Source organism: Plectropomus leopardus, chromosome 16 (assembly GCF_026936395.1).
Source record: "Plectropomus leopardus strain MGB_pleo_1.0 chromosome 16, ASM2693639v1, whole genome shotgun sequence".
Lineage (NCBI taxonomy): Eukaryota > Metazoa > Chordata > Actinopteri > Perciformes > Serranidae > Plectropomus > Plectropomus leopardus.
The window spans coordinates 4,049,087-4,071,826 of record NC_142191.1 but is presented as its reverse complement, the minus strand read 5'-3'; the positions used below and the strand labels follow the sequence as shown (position 1 = coordinate 4,071,826).

Sequence of the window (22,740 nt, the reverse complement as noted above, 5' to 3'; positions counted from 1 at the left end):
TCTGATTGCTTTAATCTTGCACTTGGGGGTGGGGGGGGTGTTTATTTTCCCACCATGTACAAAAAAAAACTGCTACATGTGTGTAAAGTGACAGTGAGACGGATAAGCAGCTCAGCGTAGGTGACTCCTCACAGTCGAGCCTGTCTGATGGGGTGGCCTTGCATCATTTGTCCACTCAGTAGGATCATATTAATCAAAGCCTAATCTGCAGGCCAGTGCTGGTTAAGCTCACCAGTTGTGAGATGACTGATTAAAAATATTGCTCTTGTGCAAACTGCGTTCCTCTCCACACATTCAAGTTGAGCTCCCTCCTGGTATTGCCCAAGACAGAAACCTGCGTGAAATCAGGCTCAGCTGTGTCTTTTGAATAGAAAGGGAGATGTGATGAAAGATGATGAAAACTGTTGCCCTTGATTCACGACAAAGACCACTTTGTTCTTAATGTCTGCTCATCAAAGCGGAGTCCTGTGGAGACGATGCAATGAAATGAAGGACGTATTGTGCTGAAATGTTAGGAGGCCCTTCAGTTGGGCCTGATTCCTTTTTGATCTTTCTCTTGTTGTTGTCAGTTTTAAAAAGAGGAAAGGTAGGAAAGACATGGTATTTTAATTATGATATTTATGATGTGAATTCCTGGGCATAATTGTCATGCTTTGTTTCTTTTCATCCGGTCTTATGCAACATGCCGTTTAAATGACAAAAGAATCATTTTAAACCATGTTGGCTTGATTTCTTTCAGTGTAAAAAGTTATAAGTAACAAGAAAATTACCTGAAATTTAGCATAAAAAAAGAAAAGGAAAAAAAGTAAAAGCACAAAACAAAAAAGTACAGTTATAAATATACGGATAATTTTGTCAATATTTGAAACAATCATAATCATAAATATATTTTTCTGAACATTTTTCATATTTTGTTTTAATCATCATTTTTTTAAAGGTTTAAATGCATGTGAAACGCATCTGGGAGCAACAAAAGAAAACTTATGTCTTCAGTTTTTAAGGCTTAAATCAAAATGATGTTCCATTGTTAGCAGTGGCAAACACTGTGGCATTTTAACTTGTTATTTTGCCAGATTTTTTTTGACATGTTGTTCACAGGGCTTGTGCCTCCTCATCGATTGACTCTGCCTTTTTCTGTTTTTCTCTCTGTGTTTTTTCCCTTTGTCCACCCCAAATCCTCTGTTCAGGCCAGAAAGCACATCTTGGAGATTCACACGCGGGACTGGAATCCCAAATTGGCTGAGCCATTTATAGAGGAACTTGCAGAAAAATGTGTCGGTAAGAGTGAATCCTGTGTATTAAACTGTGTGAAAACTTTGCAATATACAGAGGCGGAAATAAGAAATCAACACGTCAACATTTTTTTTTAATTCAACATATTTTATTGCAGCTATTCACGTGAAATTCAGATCAGACATTGGTGTTAACTCATTAAACTGCACTGAAATCTTAACATTTTAATCCATAATTCCTCATATTGTTGCTTAAAAGCTTGTTAGAAGTTTGCTACACAGCATTAGGAGATTGGGAGAATGTGGTCAAATTAGATGAAAATGACTCATTCTGCAACATTATAACGCATCATGTTTGGAAGAGAAATGGCTCTGCATATTATCTAAAAACACCATACTGACAGTTAAATTTGGAGGTGGAAGCATCATGATACGCTGCTGTTACTCTCCTCATGGTCCCATCAGAATTAGTTTTTCAGGGCTGATACTGACACCAATTATTAGTATTTAATGAGAATGATAACCGATATGCATTTACAATCAAAATGAAAATCTTTCTGTCAATATTTAGAATTTGGAGTATGACAAACTCCAACACAAAACGTGTTTAAATGTCAAATGTTCATTCAAAAACTGAGACTTGCAACATTGTATACAGCACGCTGCTAGCAACTTTTTTTTTAATATAAAGTGAAGTGCAAATAAAAATTTTTTTTAAAAAGAATAAATAAAAATAGCTTCCTGAGGTTTTATAAAGTAAAAGTTCCTCCCATGAGGACACCTTTCCTTTGCACTTCTTAATTAATTTTGTCTGTGATCATTAAAATAAAATGCTGATATAAATTATCGACAAATTGCCAAATATCAGGCCAAATAATCGGCTAGGTCGACCCCTAGAATGGAATCATGTTCCAGTAAATTCTGGAAATTCATCCTCATCGCCCTGGAGAGGTGCACACAGAAGGTTCTCCCAAAATATTATATAGATTTAGGTTAGTGGGTTCAAAACAGTTTTTCCTGTGCCGCTCCATTTTATTGCACGTGACTTTTTTTTATCTGTGTAGTTTAATTAGTTTAATGGATAGTTCCAATTTTTTCAAGTGGGGTTGTATGAGGCATTTATCCATAGGCAGTAAAGTAGAGGTCAGTCTGCTCATCCCCAGTTTGGAGAAACAGGCAGGAGTCCGACACAGGAGCTAGAAAATGTACTGCTGTGAAAGGGGTCAGCAATAAACAATATTTTGGCCACATTCAGTTCCCCATGTATGCTCTCCTCAAAGCTACCAGACTCCATTGACAAAAACTGTGACTTTTGGCTCACAGCAGCTGCTGGTCTACTGCTCCTTCGATCACTTACTTAGTTTGGGTTATTGTGTGACTTTGGTGATTCTGAACTAACTGCTTAAAACATCGACGTCACTCAATAACAAAAATAAAATAGGTGATCAAAGCAGCTGCAGACCAGCTGCTCCTTTTTACATATTCCCAGTGTTCTGTTTAATCACTGGTTTTCTCAATGGAGTTTGGCTTTGAAATAAGCACTAAAACTGCTTAAGTTCCCGGCTGGAAATCGCTGTTTGATGGTCAGGTAAAGTGGTGAAAATATTCTAAATATAGCATACGCTTTAGCTGATACAGATAGTGGGCGGGTTTCCATTAACCCTCAAAAGATTTATTTTTAAAAAGTAATTTCCTTGTTTTCTTGTTTTTTTGTTTCCCTTTATATTTTGTTTTTTCTAATTTTCTGGTGTATTCCTTTCATTTATTTATTTATTTATTTAACTCTTAATCTCTTTTCTTACTAAATTCTGGGTCATTTCTTTTTAAGTCTCTCATTCCCTTTTTAAACTAACCTTTACGTATATTCCTCGCCCCCAGGCTACTGCGGCGCTGACATCAAAGCACTTTGCACAGAGGCAGCCTTGGTGGCGTTGCGCCGGCGCTACCCCCAGATCTACGGCAGCAGCGTCAAACTGAGGCTGGATGTCACCTCCATCGTCCTGGGGCCCGGCGACTTCACAAAGGCCATGAGGACAATCGTCCCAGCCTCCCAGAGGGCCCTGGCTCCCCCTGGCCGGGCCCTGTCCCCCACCCTCAGGCCCCTGCTGGCCAGCTCTTTCTCCTTGGTGCTGAAAGCCCTGCTCCGAGTCTTCCCCCACGCTCAGTGTACTGACAGGGACAACACACACGGTAGGGATCTGGAACCAGTTGTTTCATTTGTTTTCTTTCCGCTGCTTCTCCCACTCTGACTCCTGCTCTCCCTCGCCACCTGTCTCACTTAATGCGCCTTCCCCGTTGGCACGTTGTAGTGTTTGATTATTTGTCTCTCTTCCCCCCACCTTATTACCAAAGTGCTTCGTATCACCCGCACACACTGAGCTTAGTGTGTGTGATGAAGCGTCCCCCCAGAGGTGATAGCACAGAGATTGGATAACCAGTCATCCTGCTTCAATAACTCAACTCCAGTCAACAAAAGTGTTTACAGCAGATTAACCACAATGCAGCACTTGACCAGTGGGAGATCGCTCATGGGAGTTGTACTTCTTGGACCCAATAATGACACGAGTTTCCCAGAGTGCTTCATCGCTTTAAATGCCCATTACATCTCGCCTAATAAGCCGGCTCTCTGTTTTTTTACTCTCACTTTTTCGGTGAAATGCCCGCATTAATGTCAGCGATAAGGCCGCTTTGAGGATTAAACTTTGTGGAAACAAACTTTTAAGTGCCATTGTCCCAAATAACTGCAGGAAATCGTGAGTTGCTGCATTATGCATGGCTGTTTTAAGCAGCGATTCTCTCTGTGCCAGGCGGTGACAATCAACTGCTCGAAGAGGACTTGTACAGCGACGATGACAATGAGGAGCGCTCCGCTTCCATCTATGAAGTCCAGCCTGCTGCATCCCCAAAGAGTCAGCTCTCCTCTTCTGCAACGCACAGACCCTTCCTCCACTTCTCCTCGTGAGTGCATAGAAAAAGACCGTTGCTATACGTAAGAAAGTTAAGTTGTTTAATGGACGGATTTGTGTTTTTCAAATTTAAAGTCTTACTGAGCCGTTATCAAAAATGGGTGACGTTGGTTAGAGAGTGCTGATCCCCGCCTCGATCCTTGTGTTCTGTGCAGTAAAATGACTTTTTCTGTAAAGGGAGTCTTGTCGCTGTGGACGGGATCAGTAACAAAATGTATTTTAGCCTACTAATAAAGGACCACTATCAAAGAAAAAATCAACATAGCGATAAAAATATTTTTTATTTTTGTTTTTTTTTTTAAAAGGGACCATCTACAGTTTAAAACTGTACCAGATTACATTTGAAGCTAATTTGCATCTGCAGTCCCTGGGCAGGTCAGAACAGCACAATGACATGATTATATAAAGTTGTACAAGAACAAGAGAAAAACACAAAACACATAAGACAATCAATACACTCAAAGTGATACAAAGAAGAAGACAATACAACATAAAACACACAAACAATACAGTAAATATGCTGTATTTGTATTATTTTACAGCTTTACCTTAATGTCAGACAGCCCGTTCACAAACTTATACAACAACACAGTTTTTACAGTAATTGGCAGTTACAAATGGTGTAATGTTTGGTGATTTTTTAAGAAAACATGCTTTCCAAATACACAAGCCTTTTTTAAAAAATGACATTTTTTTTCCTTTTAAAAATCATACAAATTTTAAGTAAAAAAAAAAAAAGGCAAAACTTTTAAAAAATCATAAAAAATATTAAAAGGTAAAAAAGTGTTTTTTCCCCTTAAAAATCATGAACAATATTTAAAGATAAAAATAAAAGCCAAATGTGTTTCTTTAAAAATCATGAAAAATATTAAAAGGTTAAAAAAAATCCCAATTTTTCTCTTGGGCAAATTTTTATTTAAAGATAACAAACATGTATTGAATCAAAACATACAAACAGATACAATGGAGGGACTACTTGTTACTTGTTGAGACATGCTTTCCATTTTGTCATGTATATATTATATATTTATTTTCAAACATGGAGCCGATGCTGAATGCTGATGCTGTAAGGTGCCGCCTCTGCTCTCCTCTGTTACATTTGATAGTGTCTTGAAATTACAGATTAACATAGATCTAGTGTGTCTTGGAAGACCAGTTATTGTCTGAGTAGGAGGAGGCTCTAACGCTGACCACCTTAATTAAGATAAAACAGATTACAAGTTGTACTGTATGATAAGAGCGGGGAGCAACATATAGTGGCTCCACAGGCTGCAAAATCCTCCTCAGTGGAGACAAACGAGCGAGATCAGAGGAGAGGATGAACGCGAAGAGAGATCAGACATTTCTGAAATCAGAGTTTCAATTGCTGTTTCCATTTAGAGATGGCAAGAGGTGAAGGAGGACTAACAGCTTTTCATTTACTTGAACCTGTCATTGATGGACCAGTTGTCAGCTGGTAGTTTTCAGGTCGTACAGACAGATAAAACTTTTTTTCTATAGAGATGTATGAGACATGTGAAAGAAAAACAGAAAAAATGCTTCATTGGATGGCCACCAGACTTACAGCACTTAACGCCGGTAGACCCTCTGACCTTTTCAGAGCGCTCTCAAAGCACCTGCGCTGCAATGAAAGCTCACAAGAATTCTTTCAAATACATTCACTCAAGTGAGAATTGAACAGTAATGAAATTAATACTAAGCGAATTCTGCTATTCCAATGTTGTTTTTTGTTTTTTTGTGTCCTTGCAGCAAGTAAACCACAAATATATTCAAATGCTGTTTGAAACACAGAAGTTTGTCCAAACGATAAAAAGCCTCTTTCACTCTACCCACTTAACTCGTGTGCGGCTCATTCGTTTTTGTTTTTTTCCCCTTTCTATTAATTAAACTGCAACACTTGGGCTCGGCGTTGCTTTTTACTCCAGTTCAAAGAGTTCATTGTTGTTCAGAGGAGGCCAAATCAGTCTTTATTGCGGTCTGATTGCTCTCATTTTGGTCAGAGATCTGAGGCACTCCATTTTGTCCTTGAAATGTTTCAAAGTGACAGAAAACGGTAGCACAGATATCTAGAAATTTGCTGGTATTGTCAACATGCGCTGAGGCCTGCCAATGCCATTTACATTAAAAATGAATTAAAGTGAAGCAGGATTGTTTTGTTAACTGAATCAAAGGAACAGAACTGAGCTGAAGACAGTACGGCCTCGGCTGTGCAAGTGTCAGCGATCAAAAGGTGAGAGATGCTACGCTTACTGGATTTTCCTTTCTGCTTCTAGCTCCGCCCTCCAGCAGCCCACAGCGTACCGGCCCCGTCTGATGCTGGCGGGGGCCCCGGGCTCAGGACAGAGCTCCCACTTGGCCCCCGCCTTGCTGCACCACCTGGACAAGCTGCCAGTGCACCGCCTGGATTTGCCCACTCTCTACTCCGTCAGCGCTAAGACGCCAGAGGAGTCCTGTGCTCAGGTAACACACACACACACACACACACACACACACACACACACACACTCTGATGCATTCACACACACATGCAAATCCACACAAGACCATCTGTTACACAGGTGGTTGAAATCTGGAGAGAATAAGCAATTTACTGGCTTTCAGGTTTAATGATTTGTAGGATAGCTTTTTTTCCCCCTTAAAAATCTGATTTAAAGGGATATTTCACCAATTTTCACCAGTTTTGAATCAAAACAGTCAAAATGACATTAGAAAAAGTTGAGTTATTGTTTTAGTCTGAGTAAAACTGGACTTTTAAAATACTAAACATGTTAGTCATGAAATGAGTCTAAATCAAATGTCTCAAAGTTGGACTAACACACTGAGATAGTTCTGTTGGAAGTTGATTTCCTCCGTCATGTAAACACCTCTGTCGGATTTTTACTGGACGAGGTGTTTTGGGTGTCCTCCTAGTCTCCGTGCTGACATCCCTCAGTGGTTAGGGAAAGGGACTGTTTGTTATTTATGAAGGAAGAAGGGGTGCTGTAATGTAATTATGTATAGTAATTATGTTTTTTAATTATGGCTCAGGTGAGGAACATACAACTTAAAAATGGTGTATTTTATGTTTATTTTAAATAAAAAAGTCACATCCCAGCCACCCCTCTCCTCTGATAAATAAAGTCCTACAACACCAGCATGGAAGTTAAGCGATATACTGCTGTGGATGGGGCTGCAGCAACAACATATGTCAGCCACCTAAAAAAAATCAATACCGTCTTAAGTTTGCACTATATTTGAATATTTTCTCCACTTTATTTTACACATCAGCTGATGGAGGCAGCAGGAGAGCAGCAGTTCTGCCGTTAAGTGGAGTAAAATGACTGTTTCTTCCTCAACTGAGTCTCTTTTTTGATTTAAATGTTTCAAATCCTCATCATTAAGGGCTGCTTTGTGGCAAAGCAGTGAAAATATTCTAACTATAGAGTATATTTACACTGATTCTGACTGTTTTAGGTGTCTTAAAACTAATCAGTGAAGGCAGAGTTTAGTCAGCGCCCTTTGATTGTATGATCGCTGCGTGGTTGTCTGCCTGAAGTTACTGTAAATAAACAGTTATGATTGTGGTGCGGTCTATATCACAGACTGTATAAATAATATAGGTTTGTAGAAACTGGCTGAAAGGGGCCATGTCTCCACCTACTGTGGTGGAGTCTGACATTATTTCATAAATAAATCGATACTCCCCTGGTCCAGGTACAGTGGGACAAGGACAGCAGTCTATTATTTCTGCCTCCGTTTTCACTGTGCCATTTAACTGGAGATCAAACTGATGCAGATGAAATGTAAAGTTACTGAAATACAGATTTCTTACCTCAGATGTTTTCAGAAACGTGTTTTAGTTTCCCGTTTAACCGTAATACGAGATCGCCAGCTCCCTATTGTTTCTAATGGTCCAGTCCACATTATGTCGGCCACCGCTGGGAGCGGTTATTGGTCTGGTACGGCACAGTGCATTCTGGTATTTGTAGGTTTTCTACCTCTTGAGCAAAAATGTCCTTTTTCTCTGTTTCATGTAGCATCAGTTTCAAAAGTATTTGTGTCTCTTACAGCAGAGGCAGCCTTTTTTATGTGAGGACTTTATATAATTGAAAAACTTCTTTATTCAATAATGTGTGCTCGACCTATCTCTTAAGGTTTTTCGCGAGGCCCGGCGGAGCGTGCCCAGTGTGGTGTTCATGCCACATATCTCAGAGTGGTGGGAGACAGTGAGTGACACTGTGAAGAGCACCTTCCTCACCCTGCTGCAGGATGTGCCCTCTTTCAGCCCGGTCCTTATCCTCGCCACGGCTGAGACTCACTACTCACAGCTGTCAGACGAGGTAGGAACACTGCACGCGCACACACACACACACACACACACACACACACACACACACACACACACACACACACACACACACACACACACACACCTGTGCTGACAGGTTCACATTCACCTGGAAGCCTGTGCAATGTTTTTTTTTTTGGATTACATATTGCTGGAATTGCTTCCATTATGTGGAGGACAGTGTTACCCTGATGTCTTTTTTCATGTGGTTTTGGAGGCTAAAGCAGGATTCAAAGGGTTTCTTCTTGTCTGTCATGCTCAGGAGCGCTGGTGCAGACACACACAGAGTGTCACACTCAAGGTCATCTGCTCCCACAGAGTTTTTATTTACTTTGGCTCCATCTCCCTTTTCTTGTCATTTATCCCACTGCCCACTTTTCACCATGGGTATCCCCACCCCTGCTCCTACATCCGTCCTCTCAGATTTATTATTCTTTTTTCTGAAAGCCAGAGCAGAGTCAGACCACCCGTCGTGGGTGAGGCTGTCAGGGAGGGGTTGCGTTAGAGGAAGGGGAAATGGAGAAAATTGGAGGGAGAAAAAAGAGACGGAGAAAAATAAGGAGGAGGGTCCTCTCTAGTCAGGCAACAGAGGGGCTCTAATTAGGTCCGGGGGTTGGCAGCCCCGTGTCATCACCCCTGGATGCACACACAATATCAATATGCCTGCAGGCTGGACTGTTTCTTTTTTTTTTTCGTGTGTGTGTGTGTGTGTGTGTGTGTGTATGTATGTGTGTGTGTGTGGCTGCTGTTTTGGCAAGGCGTCAACCCTGGCTATACTCCAAGGAGAGCGCAGCTCCGGGGATGGTTCTTTCTGTAAAGCTGACTCATTAGGACCGAGGCACCTGCGCTGTTACACCCATTGAGGCTTGAAACAATTTTTTTAACCTTTAAAGTTTCTAGCTGCCACTTTTTAGGCCTCGTGGTTGGAGACGTTATATTTCGTGTTGTCCGCCTGTCTGTCCCCCACAGAGGTGCAGGGATGATTTTGTTTTGTAGGTGAACCTGGAGGATAGCGTCATCCTGGTTCCCTCGACAGAAAACTGATGGGATGTTTATCGGGTTTTGAATTATGCAGACAGTAAGCTCTGTTTCAAACAAAAGTTTATGATAGGGCTGGACAATATGGCTTTAAAATAATATCACAATATTTTTAAGCTATATCTCTATTTTGAAATCTCTAAACTACTGTAAACTACTAAAATACAAAATTATTAAATGAACTACAGTTACACATAAAGCAGCTACTGCAATAAAATAAAGTTAAATCATCTATTTTTATAATAACATTTAAGAAAATGCTGTTATAATGTTAAAAAAGGAAAGTATAAAGTTTAAAAAAGTCCTGTTTTAGTTAAGTCAAATAAAGTATTGTTGTAATAAAATAAATCAAAGCGCTTTGATTTTGAAGGACCTGGCTTTCAGAGGCAAAGTAAAGTATGACAAAATTTCACCCGAATGTCTGATTGGAGAAAAAGATGAAGTGATGATATTTTATATCCAAAAGGTCAACTTCATGGTGACTTACAAACACTTTTCTGGCCATTATCCAACAAAGATGAGTAGAATTGTATTTTCAATTACAAGTTTGACATGCACAGATTATGAAAACAAGATAATCAAGATGAAAAGATTATTGTTGTAGTCCGTTTTGCAGCAACGCTCTCATTTTGTCTTGTGTCATAAATCCAGTGCACCCCTTTCCTTTATAGTGTTGTGCTCTGTTTTCCCAACTTGGTTGCGTCTCTCTAGATTTAGCAACATTTCAGACTCTAAAGTTACTTTATTTAAAAAAACAACAGCAAACAAACCAAAACGCTGCCTCCACGCCGGCTGCAGGTAAAGCGAGTTGAGCTCTCATCACAGTATGAGGCAGAGCTGTAAGGATGGCTGTCTGCTAATATTTAATTTATGAGTGCATCGAATCGGTTGATTAATGGAGCAAAACAAAAGAGACTCGAAGGCAAGTCCTTGACAGTGTTCAGGCCCATTTATTTATATGTTTAAGATGTTTTTGGGTGGTTTTGCCTTGATTTTAGAGGACAGTTTATGCGTGAAAGGGAGAGAGAGATAAGGCGTCATGAATCAAACAGCCGAGGTTGGAATTGAACCTGCGGCTCCTGCGGCGAGGGCATAGCGTCTTTACATGGGACACCCACTCAACTAACCGAGCTACGTTTATTTGTAACGGCCGTGTCGAGGCCCATTTAAAAAACAAACAAAAAAACGTTGTCTTTCCGTCTTTCTTTCATGTCATTCTTCATCTTCTTTATACTGCATCGAAATTGTTTACATTCTTTAAGGCTTTTTTTCTTCACTTAACTCTGCCATGTTTGTATTACATGCTGTGTTAAGTATGAAAATGGAGGTAATCACACCGCATGGACCATTCAGCCTCTGTGTCACATGGCAGATTGCTTATTCATTACATGCTAGGTGACGGGCTGAAACCATGTAAGAATGGCAATTACTGTTTTCATTAAATTACCTTTTCTTTGCTCATTGAACATGTAACCATGTAGCCTGTAAAACTGGGAAGCTCCTGATGGGACAAATGGTGTGCTCGACTCAATATGGAGCCAGCATGAGGATATCAACGCTGTCCTGAGGCTGTTTGGCTCTCTGCTGTGTCTTTTTCCCCATTTGAGCGTCTTGCACCGCTAGTTTGTGGCAGGATTGCATCATTACACTTGTTAATCAGTTCTTTTCTTAACTTTTGTACAGTTGTAAGTAGATCCAGTCTTTGCTTTTTTAATGCTTTTTTTAATAATGCTAACCATTATGGCTGCTCCGGTCTGTCTTCACTACAATGATAAATACTTTGCATTAATAGTATGTAATAAAAGATTAACATTAATGCTAAACCTTTGTGCTGAAATACCACCAAAGTGCTGCTGCAGTTACTTTCCTGGTTTTGATAAGGCTGCTGTTCAATGAGTCATTGAGTCATTTCCATTAATGGTGATTCTGCTTATTTTGGGTCCTACTTTTAAGTCTCTCACGCTGAATCTACCTTCACCACATGAATACAATGCACCAAATGGACTTTTACAATATACTTTTCTCAGAAGAGCTGTGGTTCCCAGCTTGTGGGTTGTGATGGAAAAGTGTTTCCAAACGTGTTTGGTGTAGAGTAAATTTTCTGCACAGAGCTTTTGTTTTGGAGTACCATATCTGTGTACTCTAGCACTGCGTCTCATTTCTTTGTATTCTAAGCCAACATGTTAAATATGTGGTGATTTATAATATGTGGACCTTGAAATAATGACTAAGGTGAAATCTGGACCAGTTGGGGACCACTGCAGTAGAGATTAACTGATTTATCACTTTAGCTTATTAAAAGGGGGCCCACATTGTTATCAACAGAACTTGCCTGCGATAGCCATTGTTGGCTACGTTTCCACCAGTCAGCTGAAGAGGGGATTGTTGTGTCAGAATGATCAAAAAGGAGCTTTTTGGGGTTACAGCTCCAGAGAAAGCAGGTCCCTCGTGCTGTATGACTGTGTCTGAGTGTATTTTTCTTTATTTTAAAACATATTTACATGAAGTTTTTGTCTTGACCACAACAGCTGTAAAGCTTTTAGCACTACAGCGAACAACTGTGAGTGCATGATTGAATGAATGCTGCAGCCTGCCGTTTCAAATTAAAAGCTCGAGCATTTCATACACCGTCTGTTCCTTATACTAGTTTATGACTTGACTAGTTATTTATGTTATGTGAATCCATCAGAACGAATATCAACAAGTACTTAAAAATTACATAATTACTCCACTCTTCAGTATCTTGTTTCACAATACAATTAATTGTTTTTCACTTATCACAAAATACTAAAAGGTAATTGAAATACATATTGTACAAGTCACAGAAATGCTGGCCATCTAATGTCATTGTGTAACTGAGAATCTCAGTTTGATCAGCGTTAGCTCAGTAAAAATCACCCCCATCTACAAAGTGTTTCTATTGCAGAATTTTTGAAATATTGCCTGGAATACCACCTCATACGAGCGTAAAAACTTTTTTGCGATAAATGGGAGGTTTTTTTTAAATCGACATGTTTCCATTACGTGTATTTAATATTCGCAATTTTAATTTGCACAATTAAAGGGTTAATGGAAACCTGCCTAGTGATGGATTACGGGCTAGTTTCTGCTATGATGAGGAAAGGCATACTAACTCCACATAACTATCACTGTTGGGGATTTTCTATGTGAAGCAGGTGTAACCACGAGCTCTGTGTGGGAGTCTGTAAGGAAGCAAATCTTGTACTTGTTTGACTTCCAGGCTGCTTGACGAAAAAGTGGAATTTTGTTCAGGCTGTGTACATGTTAAGCAGCTAGAACTGTTTGTTTTATCAAATGATTTTTTTATTTCTCTTGTCTCTAGAGTGGCCCAGTTGTTTCCTCCAGCAAGGTTTGAGGAGTTTTGGTCTAATTTTTTAGGCATGGACATGCTGCAGTCTATGGTGCTTTAAGTGATTTGGCTATCTCTGAAAGTGTTGTTTCACTCTCTGGCAGAGAAAACACAGTGACAGCTGCTGCCTCAGCTTCAAACCTCAGCAGGGAACAGGCAGCATCCCTCCCCAGCCAAAACTGACACTACAGGCTCGGGTCCAACTACATAGCTTCCCTCCCTCCCTTAACAGCCGCTCACTCCGCTTAGATTGACTTCCTTCTCGGTGGAGGACCGATGGAAATTGCTAGAACATGTGATTGTGAGTGTGAAGGAACTGCAGTTTGAGTGAGGGATCGTGTCCCATCAGTCTTTACTTTTACTGCTGTAACACTTTTTGGATGTGTTTTGAGGCATCACAAGTGCATTGTATCGGTATAAAGTGCTTGCTGAATGTGAATGTTTGCACCACAGTTTTGCCATGAGGGCCAGCCTATTGATGCCCCATTAATTTGGTGTCAGTGCCGACATAAAGCAGAACATGAGCCAAACTATCGTTGCGTCTTCACCAAAGTTACTAGATTTTACACTTTTGGTTGATTTTGCAGCTGAATTCGGAATTGTGCGACAGCCCACTTTAGCGCCTGGACATGTCCGACAGCCCGCTTTAGTGCGCGGACATGTCCGCAGCTTGCTCCAGCGCGGACATGTCCGACAGCCCGCTTTAGTGCACGGAATAGTGCGACAGCCCACTCCAACATGAAGTGTCCACAGCCCACTTCAGCGTGGACATGTCCGCACCTTTCTCCAGCGCTGACATGTCCGACAGCGCGCTTCAGCACGGACATGTCCAACAGCCCGCTCCAGCGCTGACATGTCCGACAGCCCGCTCCAGCGTGGACATGTTTGTAGGTCGCTCCAGCGCTGACATGTCCGACAGCCCGCTCCAGCGTGGACATGTTTGTAGGTCGCTCCAACGCTGACATGTCCGACAGCCCGGTCCAGCTCAGTCATGTCCAACAGCCCGTTCCATCGCTCCGTGTCTCATCCAGCCATTGGCGCCGAGCTCAATCTTTCAAAAGTCTTAAAAATGCTAAGACATGGGAAGCGGGGTTTGACTGATTTGATTTATTTCGAACATGTAAAAAAGGAAATAGAGAAATTATTATAGAGAAGCAGGAAGACATATAAAAAGTAATACATACAGACAATGAAAAACAAAGCAAAAGAAATGGTCAAACACATGATGACTTGGTTTACATATTCAAAAAAGATTAAGAAGTAAAAACTTATTTAATCCCACCCCTTCTCCCTAAGTTGTTGAATTTTAATCAACCAGCTTCCTTATTCATTTAAACTTATACTATAATTAATTAAATATATACATGCACCCCCACACCCACATTCTGAGTGGCATCAAAAAGTCTTAAAAGTCTCAAATCTAACTTCTCTTTGGCTGTAGGAACCCTGTAAATGGTACAATTAATCATGAAAAATTCTACCATTATTGTCTTAATAAATAATCATTATTTACATTTCTTCGTCTATGCTGCCATCTTCATATCTTGTGGCAAAACAACTCTGAGCTGTGCACTTTTGTAAAACCAGTAAACCGCAGCAGTGTGTGCTCTGATCAGCAGAAAAGTAAATTATCACTGTCCATCCACCCATTTTCTGTCACTTTTCTGAGTTCAGGTTGCAATATCAGCAGTGTAGGCAAGATACTCCACATGTTCCTCCTCCCTTGCCACATCCTCGTGCTCTTTTTGGGCGATCCCGAGGCATTTCCAAAGCCAGATGGGAGGTAATCCCTCCAGCGTGCCCTGTGCTCTGCTCCCAGTTTGACGTGCTGGAAAGCCTCCACAGGGATGATGCCCGAACCACCTCAGCTGACTCGCAGCAGTTCTCTGAGCTCCTGTTGGCTGCTTATATCTGTGACCTCATTCTTTCGGTCGCTACCCAAAGCTCATGACCGTAGCCACAGAGCGGTAAATCGAGCCTTCAGCTCCCCTTTTACCTCGACAGGCCAGTACAGAGTCTGCATCACTGCTGATTTCGCAGCAGTCAGCCTGCCAGTCTCATGTTCTGTCTTCAGGGTTCATATGGTCATGAAAAACCTGGAAAAGTCATGGCATTTGAAAATAGCAATTTCCAGGCCTAGAAAAGTTTTGCGCAACTAGATATACCATGAAAGTTTTGGAATTTTGTTTCACAAATCTATTTAATAACACATGATTTGTTCAATGACTGTCAGAAATTTGAAAATCCAACAATAATTTCTATTTGTACAGTTTCTGGCACCCTGCAGTTTTTCTGTAAAAATCACTAAAACAAATATTTTTTTCCTTGAAAATCTCCAAAAATGTTTAGAAATCACCCAACACACAAAAAATAAAAAAATTAGCCAAACTTTTGTCTTTAAAAATGGCTCTGCCTTTTTTCACCCCCTCCCCCCTCCCATGATCAATAAACAGTCCCTAAGTTATATTTAAATATTCAGTTCTTATCCTCTTATGAATTCAATACACATTTTAAAATAATATGGGTAAAAAACTATTATATAATATGATTAAGAACCGGGTAAGGAGTATCGATGGTCATTTTAGAGAACAAATTTGCCTCAGAGTCATGGATAATTAATGGAAATCTCTTGGTAAAAATGTGTATGAATACTGTATCTTACCTTCATTTACCATCTGGACTTTACTATTTATTTTTTTTCCGGATGTCATTATCAACATCTTTCTTTATTGCCGGGTGTTTTCTTGTTTGTGTCATCGTTCCAGTTTCCGCGAGCATTAAGGTATCATGTTTAGGCTGTTGTGACTCAGGAAGGCGTCTCAGCCAGAGCTGTTTTTATGTGGATTACACAAAGAGTTATTCATTCCAGCTGTGTTTTACTGCCATCTCATTTTATACCTGCAGTAGGAATTGTTCTCTGCAGAAAATTGAGACGCAGTAATGGGGCCGAGTCGGGCAGTCTGACAAATGTTTTTACTCTGCTTTTAAGTCTGTTTCTGCAGCTAGGAATTGATCACGCTAGCAGAACAGGTGTCCAGTTTTGTTTTACAGTTGCTCTACGCAGCCAGACATCCCCAATTTTCTTCGCACATCCAGCTACTCTCCTTTAAACCCCCTCCCTCTTTTTAAGCACCCCCCTTCCTGTGTCAACACCCCTGCAGCCTTTATCATGATGAAAAATACAGAGAATCATTACCTGCTGTGTGCTACACACACTTTGGCTGTCTCTGGCTCCCCTACTGTCTTCCTCGTTTCTGCTCCATTCCTCCTTTTCTTCCCCCGTCTTCTGAGGAGAGAGTAAAATCCAGAGAGAGAGAGAGAGGGTGAAAATAAGAACAGAAGGCAATGCAGAGAGAAAGAGAGAACAAACATGTCACGGGTAGAGGAGAGGATCGATGTGAAAGACAGATGGGGGGAGATATAAAGTGGAAAGCAGGTGCTTAGTCAGCAACAGGGCTTCCCATCGGGAGCGGCCTTGAGCTCCAACGCGCAGCTGAACTGGGATCTTTGAAGCACCCTGTTGTGCCAGCGTGAATGCACACCAGATATTTAGGTAGCTGCGAAAAGGCTTGTTGGCCAATACTGTATATTAACTTATCAAAAATGGTTAAAAAAACATCACTTTCCCTAAGTTTACGCTGAGATACTCAAGGTTTAACTGTCCATAGTTTTTTGTGATTCTATTATTTCTTTAGGGGTATTTTTGTTTGTTTTTTGTTTGTTTTTTTCGTATCAACACACCATTGGTGTTGCTGTTGCCTGTATGAATGATTTTAAAACAGATACTTTTAATTTATTTTTGATGTTATTATTTCTCTTTTTGATGTTAAAAACAGAAAAAAGAAAATGATGAAGGTATGCTGTGCTGTATGATGTGCGCACATTTAGATTCCTATAAAAATGTAGATTAAAAAAAAAGGTAAAATCTCTATATTAGCTGGTTTAGAACTAAAAAGATAATTTTTTGGCAGCTGTAATGAAGATTCAGCAGAATTGGCCCAGCAGTAAGATACAGTGATCTCTTGCTGGTTGTAGATTCATTGTATCCCCCCAGCTTGACCATAATAATTACTGGTAAATTCCCATTCCACCATCATAATTTTCAATTATCAGCTCTGTCAGCCCTTTAATTATACTACTGCTGCATAAAACCGACTTGACAGCTGTGGTGAAATTGTCATTCAGCGTAAACCAGATGATGGATTTGTCAAACTGGTCACGAATTTCGATTTATCAGCAATTTTTGTTGATGCGGTTCTTTTCTCCTCCAATTTGTGCTCATTGATTTATTTATTTTTTTGCAAATAGGACAGTTAGAAGAGAATAATAACTGGTCAGTGAGTGGAATAGAAACAATACAAAATCAAGACAGAATGAAGAAATCAAATCGGTACCCAAAGACAAAAAATAGCAATAAAATTAAAACAAACAAAAAAAAAACAGAAATAAAGAAACTCTGTACAAGCTTTAACATGGCAGTACAGATTAGATTTAAGACGTCTGAGCTTTTGTACAGTCCATATCTCACATGTCTGAAAGCTTCAATGAATGCTGACATTTTGAAGATTTGCTTTAATCAAGTATCATCTCACCTTTCTTTTTACCTTTATGTGAATAATGTGGAAAGCTCTACTATCCCCCTGCCCCAAGAACACAGTGTGTGCAATCAAAATTTAAAAGCCAAAAACTTGTCTGTTCCCACTTTAAATCCTGTAGCTCATCTGAGCAGTGTGCTCAGCGTCTGCTGTGCTCAGTCGTGCTTCAGTTTAATGTAGCAGCTGATGAAAACAGGCACAATCAGCTACACACAGCCTGTTATGTGACAAACACAAATTGGAGTAATCAGTTCAATACAGTGGGTGTAGAAAATGAAAATGAAATTGGGTTAAAATGCGGGATTCTCAATATGTGATTAATTTTACAGGGAGCTAAAATTAAGAAGTGAAAGTGATTTAGTGTTCTGCTGCATGAAAAAGGACAGAACCTGAGACACAAACCTCCCACACAGCCACCGTACTTTCATCATAATAAGCTATTTTTCTGCTGCTCTGGGTGATGGCATACATCTAACCAGGTGTCACGGCCTTTGTGCTTGTTTTTTTACGCTTTAACCTCCTGTTTTTATTACAAAACGGGTTTATTTGAAAGGCGTAGCAATATATGGTGACTGAATTCTCACGAGCCACCTGATTATTTTTTATCACAGGTGAGGAGTATGTTTCAGAGGAGCTACGGGGAGGTGGTGACGCTGTGCCCTCCAGGAGAAGAGGACCGGAGGAACTTTTTCTCTGACCTGTTGTTGGTCCAAGCGGCCAGGGCGCCGCCTCGCCTCAGGAACACAGGTACTGACTGCGCTCACTGATGCAGGATGAGACAGCTCTGACTCATCTCTGCTGTCAGTGCTAGAGGGCAGTGTTGTCTGCAAGTGCTGCTCTCCTTTCTCAGATCTGCTCTCCATCTTTCTCATAGTCATTTTTGAGTCCAGCGAAAGGTAGAGGGGAGATCCTCCTTTGAGTGTACATGATTCACATTCACACACTGCAGTTAGATGTTTGACATGTTCAGAATCTGTTATGTGAAGGCAAAGTTCAGATTTTCAAAATTGTATGAGCTACTTTTCCATTTTCAGCACCTACAGCAGATGATAGTCTGCATGCTCCCAGTTTGGAGAAGCACACATGAGTACCTCCACAGAAACAAAAGCCTCTTTCTTACTGCACAAAAAAAACCCATTAACACCCAATAACATCTGGCTTTTGTGTTAAATCAGAAGGTAGAAGGTAGATTTATTACTTATTTTTTAAACAATGTTTAAAAAACAACATTACATTTGTCCTTGATCCTGCTACATCTTTGGAGTTTAAGGATGAGTTAATTAAAATCAGCAGCTACTATGAAAATTCTATCCGTTTTCTCGGGCATGTTGCTGCTGATGGCATCATTCAATTCCTGTGGTGCATTTTTTAAATTTGCATCAAAGTCTTGTGTCCTTATGGCTCCCACCAAGGTCCATCTATCCAGTGCAGTAGCTTGATCCAGGATGTTAGGGGTTAACCATGTCTCTGTAACAGGAGATCAGAGACAGCCCTGCACACATCTCTTCACAGAGTGAGCCTCAGTTGCATCTCGTCCACTTTATTCTCCCGCAACCGGCCATTAGACAGAAGAAGGCTTGGTAGAGGAGCAGCTCTCGGTCCAAGTTGGGTCAGCCTCGCCCTGATGCCGACTCTCCTCACTTTCTTTGTCTGGCGCTTTCGGTTTGGTTTCTCCCCTCTGGTCTGACTGGCCGCTTGGCAAATGCCATTGGTGGAGATCCTCTTGTGATCTACTGCATTCTGTCCAAACCCACACAACTTTTCCCGATGTTGATAAGTGCTTCTCTATCGTAGAAAAGTTGTGCTTCAGCAGAAGGGGACATGGTGCTGAAAAAATAGAAAAATATGGCAAAATGTAACAAGAAATAGCAAGGATTTGAGGAGCTACAGGCTGCTGCAGCTACATGTGCTGCTGTCGTCATAGCGAGTACATAAAACCAGCATTCACTTCCTGGGCAAATCACTCTGCAGTAGGGGTGTAATGATCTATCTATCTGCATTGATATAATAAACTTTATTACAGACTCAATGGTCCAGATAAGAGGAAGACAATACATACAAAAGATATGAAAGACACATAGAAGTACCATACACAACATATTCACAATGCGATATATTAATTAAATTAGCAATTTTGACGTACCATCAATGCAAATTGAAAACATTGATACATATCCTCATCTTTTGGATGTGCCTTTACTGTCACCGTCACCCAGTGTCAGGCGAATGATGGCAAGCAGCCAAGAGAAAGATGATGAGGAGAACGTTATTTACTCGGGAATAAATCATCGGTTTGTTTTCGGATTTAATTTTTGATTGGCTTTTTCCATGTTACATGATATGGATCAGGGATAACAACAGCCAAATCAACCCAGCTTCAGGAAACGGGAAAAAACTAAAATAACAATATTTCACATTTGGATTGAGGGTGATGTCTGATCATTTTTAATGTTTTTTATTATGCATTTAAGACATTAAATTACATATTCAGAATGTTTTTGGTGATTTGGGTTCTCAGAGGCTCTAAGTAAATTTGTAAGCATTAAATTGCTTAGCTTCCATGTTGGTACACCTGCCTGCTTCTCCAAACTGAATCGTGCTGTTCACCATCTACAGTAGATAACACACTGACTATGCACAAGTACTCATCACACCACACTTCAGAAGATCTCAGCTTTCCCTTTAAGAGTGAACATAAAAACACACAGATGCAAAGTATTGAAGAAGCTGTGCTCACAAGTGCACAATTGGCCCAGTGTGAAGCCTGTATTTTCTCAGACATCTCTATCCCTCATCCACATCAAAATACGCAGCCTCCATACACCCTGTACCCCCCGCCACTGCCCCAGTCCTCAGCGTTCCCCTCGCCCTATGATCAGGGTTCAATATAAGACAACTGTCCTCCCGGGCTTTCAAATGGAAATTGTACCCAGCGTTCACCCACAGTTTGCTCATTGATGCAAGGCAGGGGTCTCCCGCTTTACTCGCCCGGTGCTCCTCAGGGGTTCCTGCCTGACTAAGACAGCAGCCCGACTTCCAGCAGAGCGGCCGGCAGAGAAGCAGGGAGAGGAATTGCTATGAGAGGGCCTGGCTGCTATTAGCCATAATTAGAATCAGGGTTTTGGATTGCTGCTAGTGAGCGTAGTGGCCCGAGGTGCTGTGGAGCCTTCCTAACGATGTCGGCAGATGCCTTGGGCGAGGACTGGTGCCTTGGGAGCGGAGGAGAGGATCTGCTTGCCTTGCTTCATCACTCTGTCATTGGCCAGAGGCTTTTCCTTAGTGTATTTCATAACCTGTGTTTGGGAAGGAGAGGAGCTGTATTATTATTTTTTTGTTCAGTTGCAAGAATCTTAGAACATGTTTTTCTCCCTGGGGTGAGTATTTTTTTTGTTGCGTGTCTGCAGTGATGATAAAAGGAAACAGTCAAGGTTCAGGTTTGAGATTCAGCTGTCTGGTTGTTCATTTCTAACCAATGTTCTTGCTGTGTGTTTATTTTTTATTATATTTTTTATTTATTTGCATAGTTGCTGTAGTGATTTTTGTAGGTGAGGCAGTTATGGGTTTTTGCTTTGGGCACAAAGATTCTTTATTTGTGTCTTGGCGTTGGAGTTTTAAGTCTTTTCTATTGACGGAAACTGTGTGAAAACTTTATTTAGTTAGGTTACTTAACCTTTTTTTGTGCATCTCTCCCAGGTGAGAGGTGTGCAGAGGTGCTGCCGGTGGCCGAGGCTCCAGGCCCCCGAGTCTTGTCAGCAGAGGAACAGCGCCGCCTGGCTGAGCAGGAGGAGAACACACTACGGGAGCTCCGGCTCTTTCTCAGGGATGTTACCAAGCGCCTGGCCACTGACAAACGCTTCAACATCTTCAGCAAGCCAGTTGACATTGAGGAGGTGAGAGGAGTGGACTCATGTAGGAATGCCTTTAGGTTTGGGCGGTATCTATTTTTTCATAACTTACTGGATTTTCACCGGGGTGGAATCACCAAAGGCCCTACGATACGATATTATCGTAATAGTTAAGTCATCAAATCATCACGTTACTGCGATTTCAAACCTTTTGCGATAGTATTGCGATAACATATATTGCGATTTAGTACCTTTCTTCAACTGAAAATTATGTTCCCAAAGGAAAATATTTAGCAAAAAGTTTGCAGTAAATTTTGCAGCAAATTTTCTCTAGTGGACTTAAAAACACTTGATTTTATTATTCTAGTAGGCTACCAAAATTTGTATTTTAAATGTTAATAATTTACATGATATGATATTGCTCCGTTGTGCAGGCTATCTCGCCTTGCCATTTTTTACTCTCTGCACACTACAGTCACGAGAGGTCAACAAAAGGTAATATTTTTACACACATTTTTTATGCATGGCAGGTGAGGTTTTCAGCAACAATAGATAGTGAAAATGGTCTTTTGATAATTATATTGACTCTAAACTGCCTATACTAAAGTTTGTGTCTTTTAAATAATCTGTTTTACTTAACCTTTCTTATTTCTGTTTCAAAATAAAAGCGCCTGGCAATGTTTCTGTCGTCAGAATCCATTTAGTTGTTGACACAAGGCATTTTACTGTGAGATATTTGCAGGACCGCCTTGCTGACGATGCAGTAGCTGCATGACTTCATGAATAAGTGGAGTATGAGCTTTTTATTGTTGAAATACAGTAGCTCTAACAGTAGGCACCTCCAGGACACATGATGGCACTGCATGCAAAACATCTGCAATACATCCTCCACAGTATGAAGTTAATAGAAAGATGAGAGTTTGTATTTTTAATGGTATTTAAAATCACACTGACGGTATTTCTAACCCGTGCCTAGACGCCACACCCTGATATCTCACTCAAAGTTTAACAACACAGGTTTAATGAAGTGACCTTTGTGTGTCAGGTGTCAGACTACCTGGAGGTTATTCGGCAGCCGATGGACCTGTCCACCATCATGACCAAGATCGACACCCACCAGTACCTGACAGTGAAGGACTTCCTGGTGGACATCGATCTCATCTGCAGCAACGCTCTAGAATACAATCCTGACAAGGATCCTGGAGGTGAGGAGAAAAATGACACGTGCATACACCTGAATACACTCATGCACACACATGCAGGTTACTCTCCGTAAATGCACCTGCAATATACACATGAAAGTTAAGGGTGTAGTTGAGATTTTATTGAAAGTGGGGTTGTATGAGGTGCTTATTCATAGCCAGTGT

The 22,740-nt window shown here is 40.8% G+C and overlaps 1 protein-coding gene across 1 annotated transcript in view; it reads left to right on the top strand.

Annotated features, from left to right (window-relative positions):
• Positions 1-22,740, top strand: part of atad2b (ATPase family AAA domain containing 2B) — a 115,105-nt gene that overhangs the window by 14,666 nt on the left and 77,699 nt on the right. The window contains exons 15-22 of the mRNA XM_042503446.2: positions 1,188-1,278; positions 3,111-3,422; positions 4,040-4,190; positions 6,472-6,658; positions 8,332-8,517; positions 18,140-18,275; positions 21,222-21,418; positions 22,419-22,578. Coding sequence (XP_042359380.2) covers positions 1,188-1,278; positions 3,111-3,422; positions 4,040-4,190; positions 6,472-6,658; positions 8,332-8,517; positions 18,140-18,275; positions 21,222-21,418; positions 22,419-22,578 — 1,420 coding nt within the window. The remainder of the gene's footprint in view (positions 1-1,187; positions 1,279-3,110; positions 3,423-4,039; positions 4,191-6,471; positions 6,659-8,331; positions 8,518-18,139; positions 18,276-21,221; positions 21,419-22,418; positions 22,579-22,740) is intronic.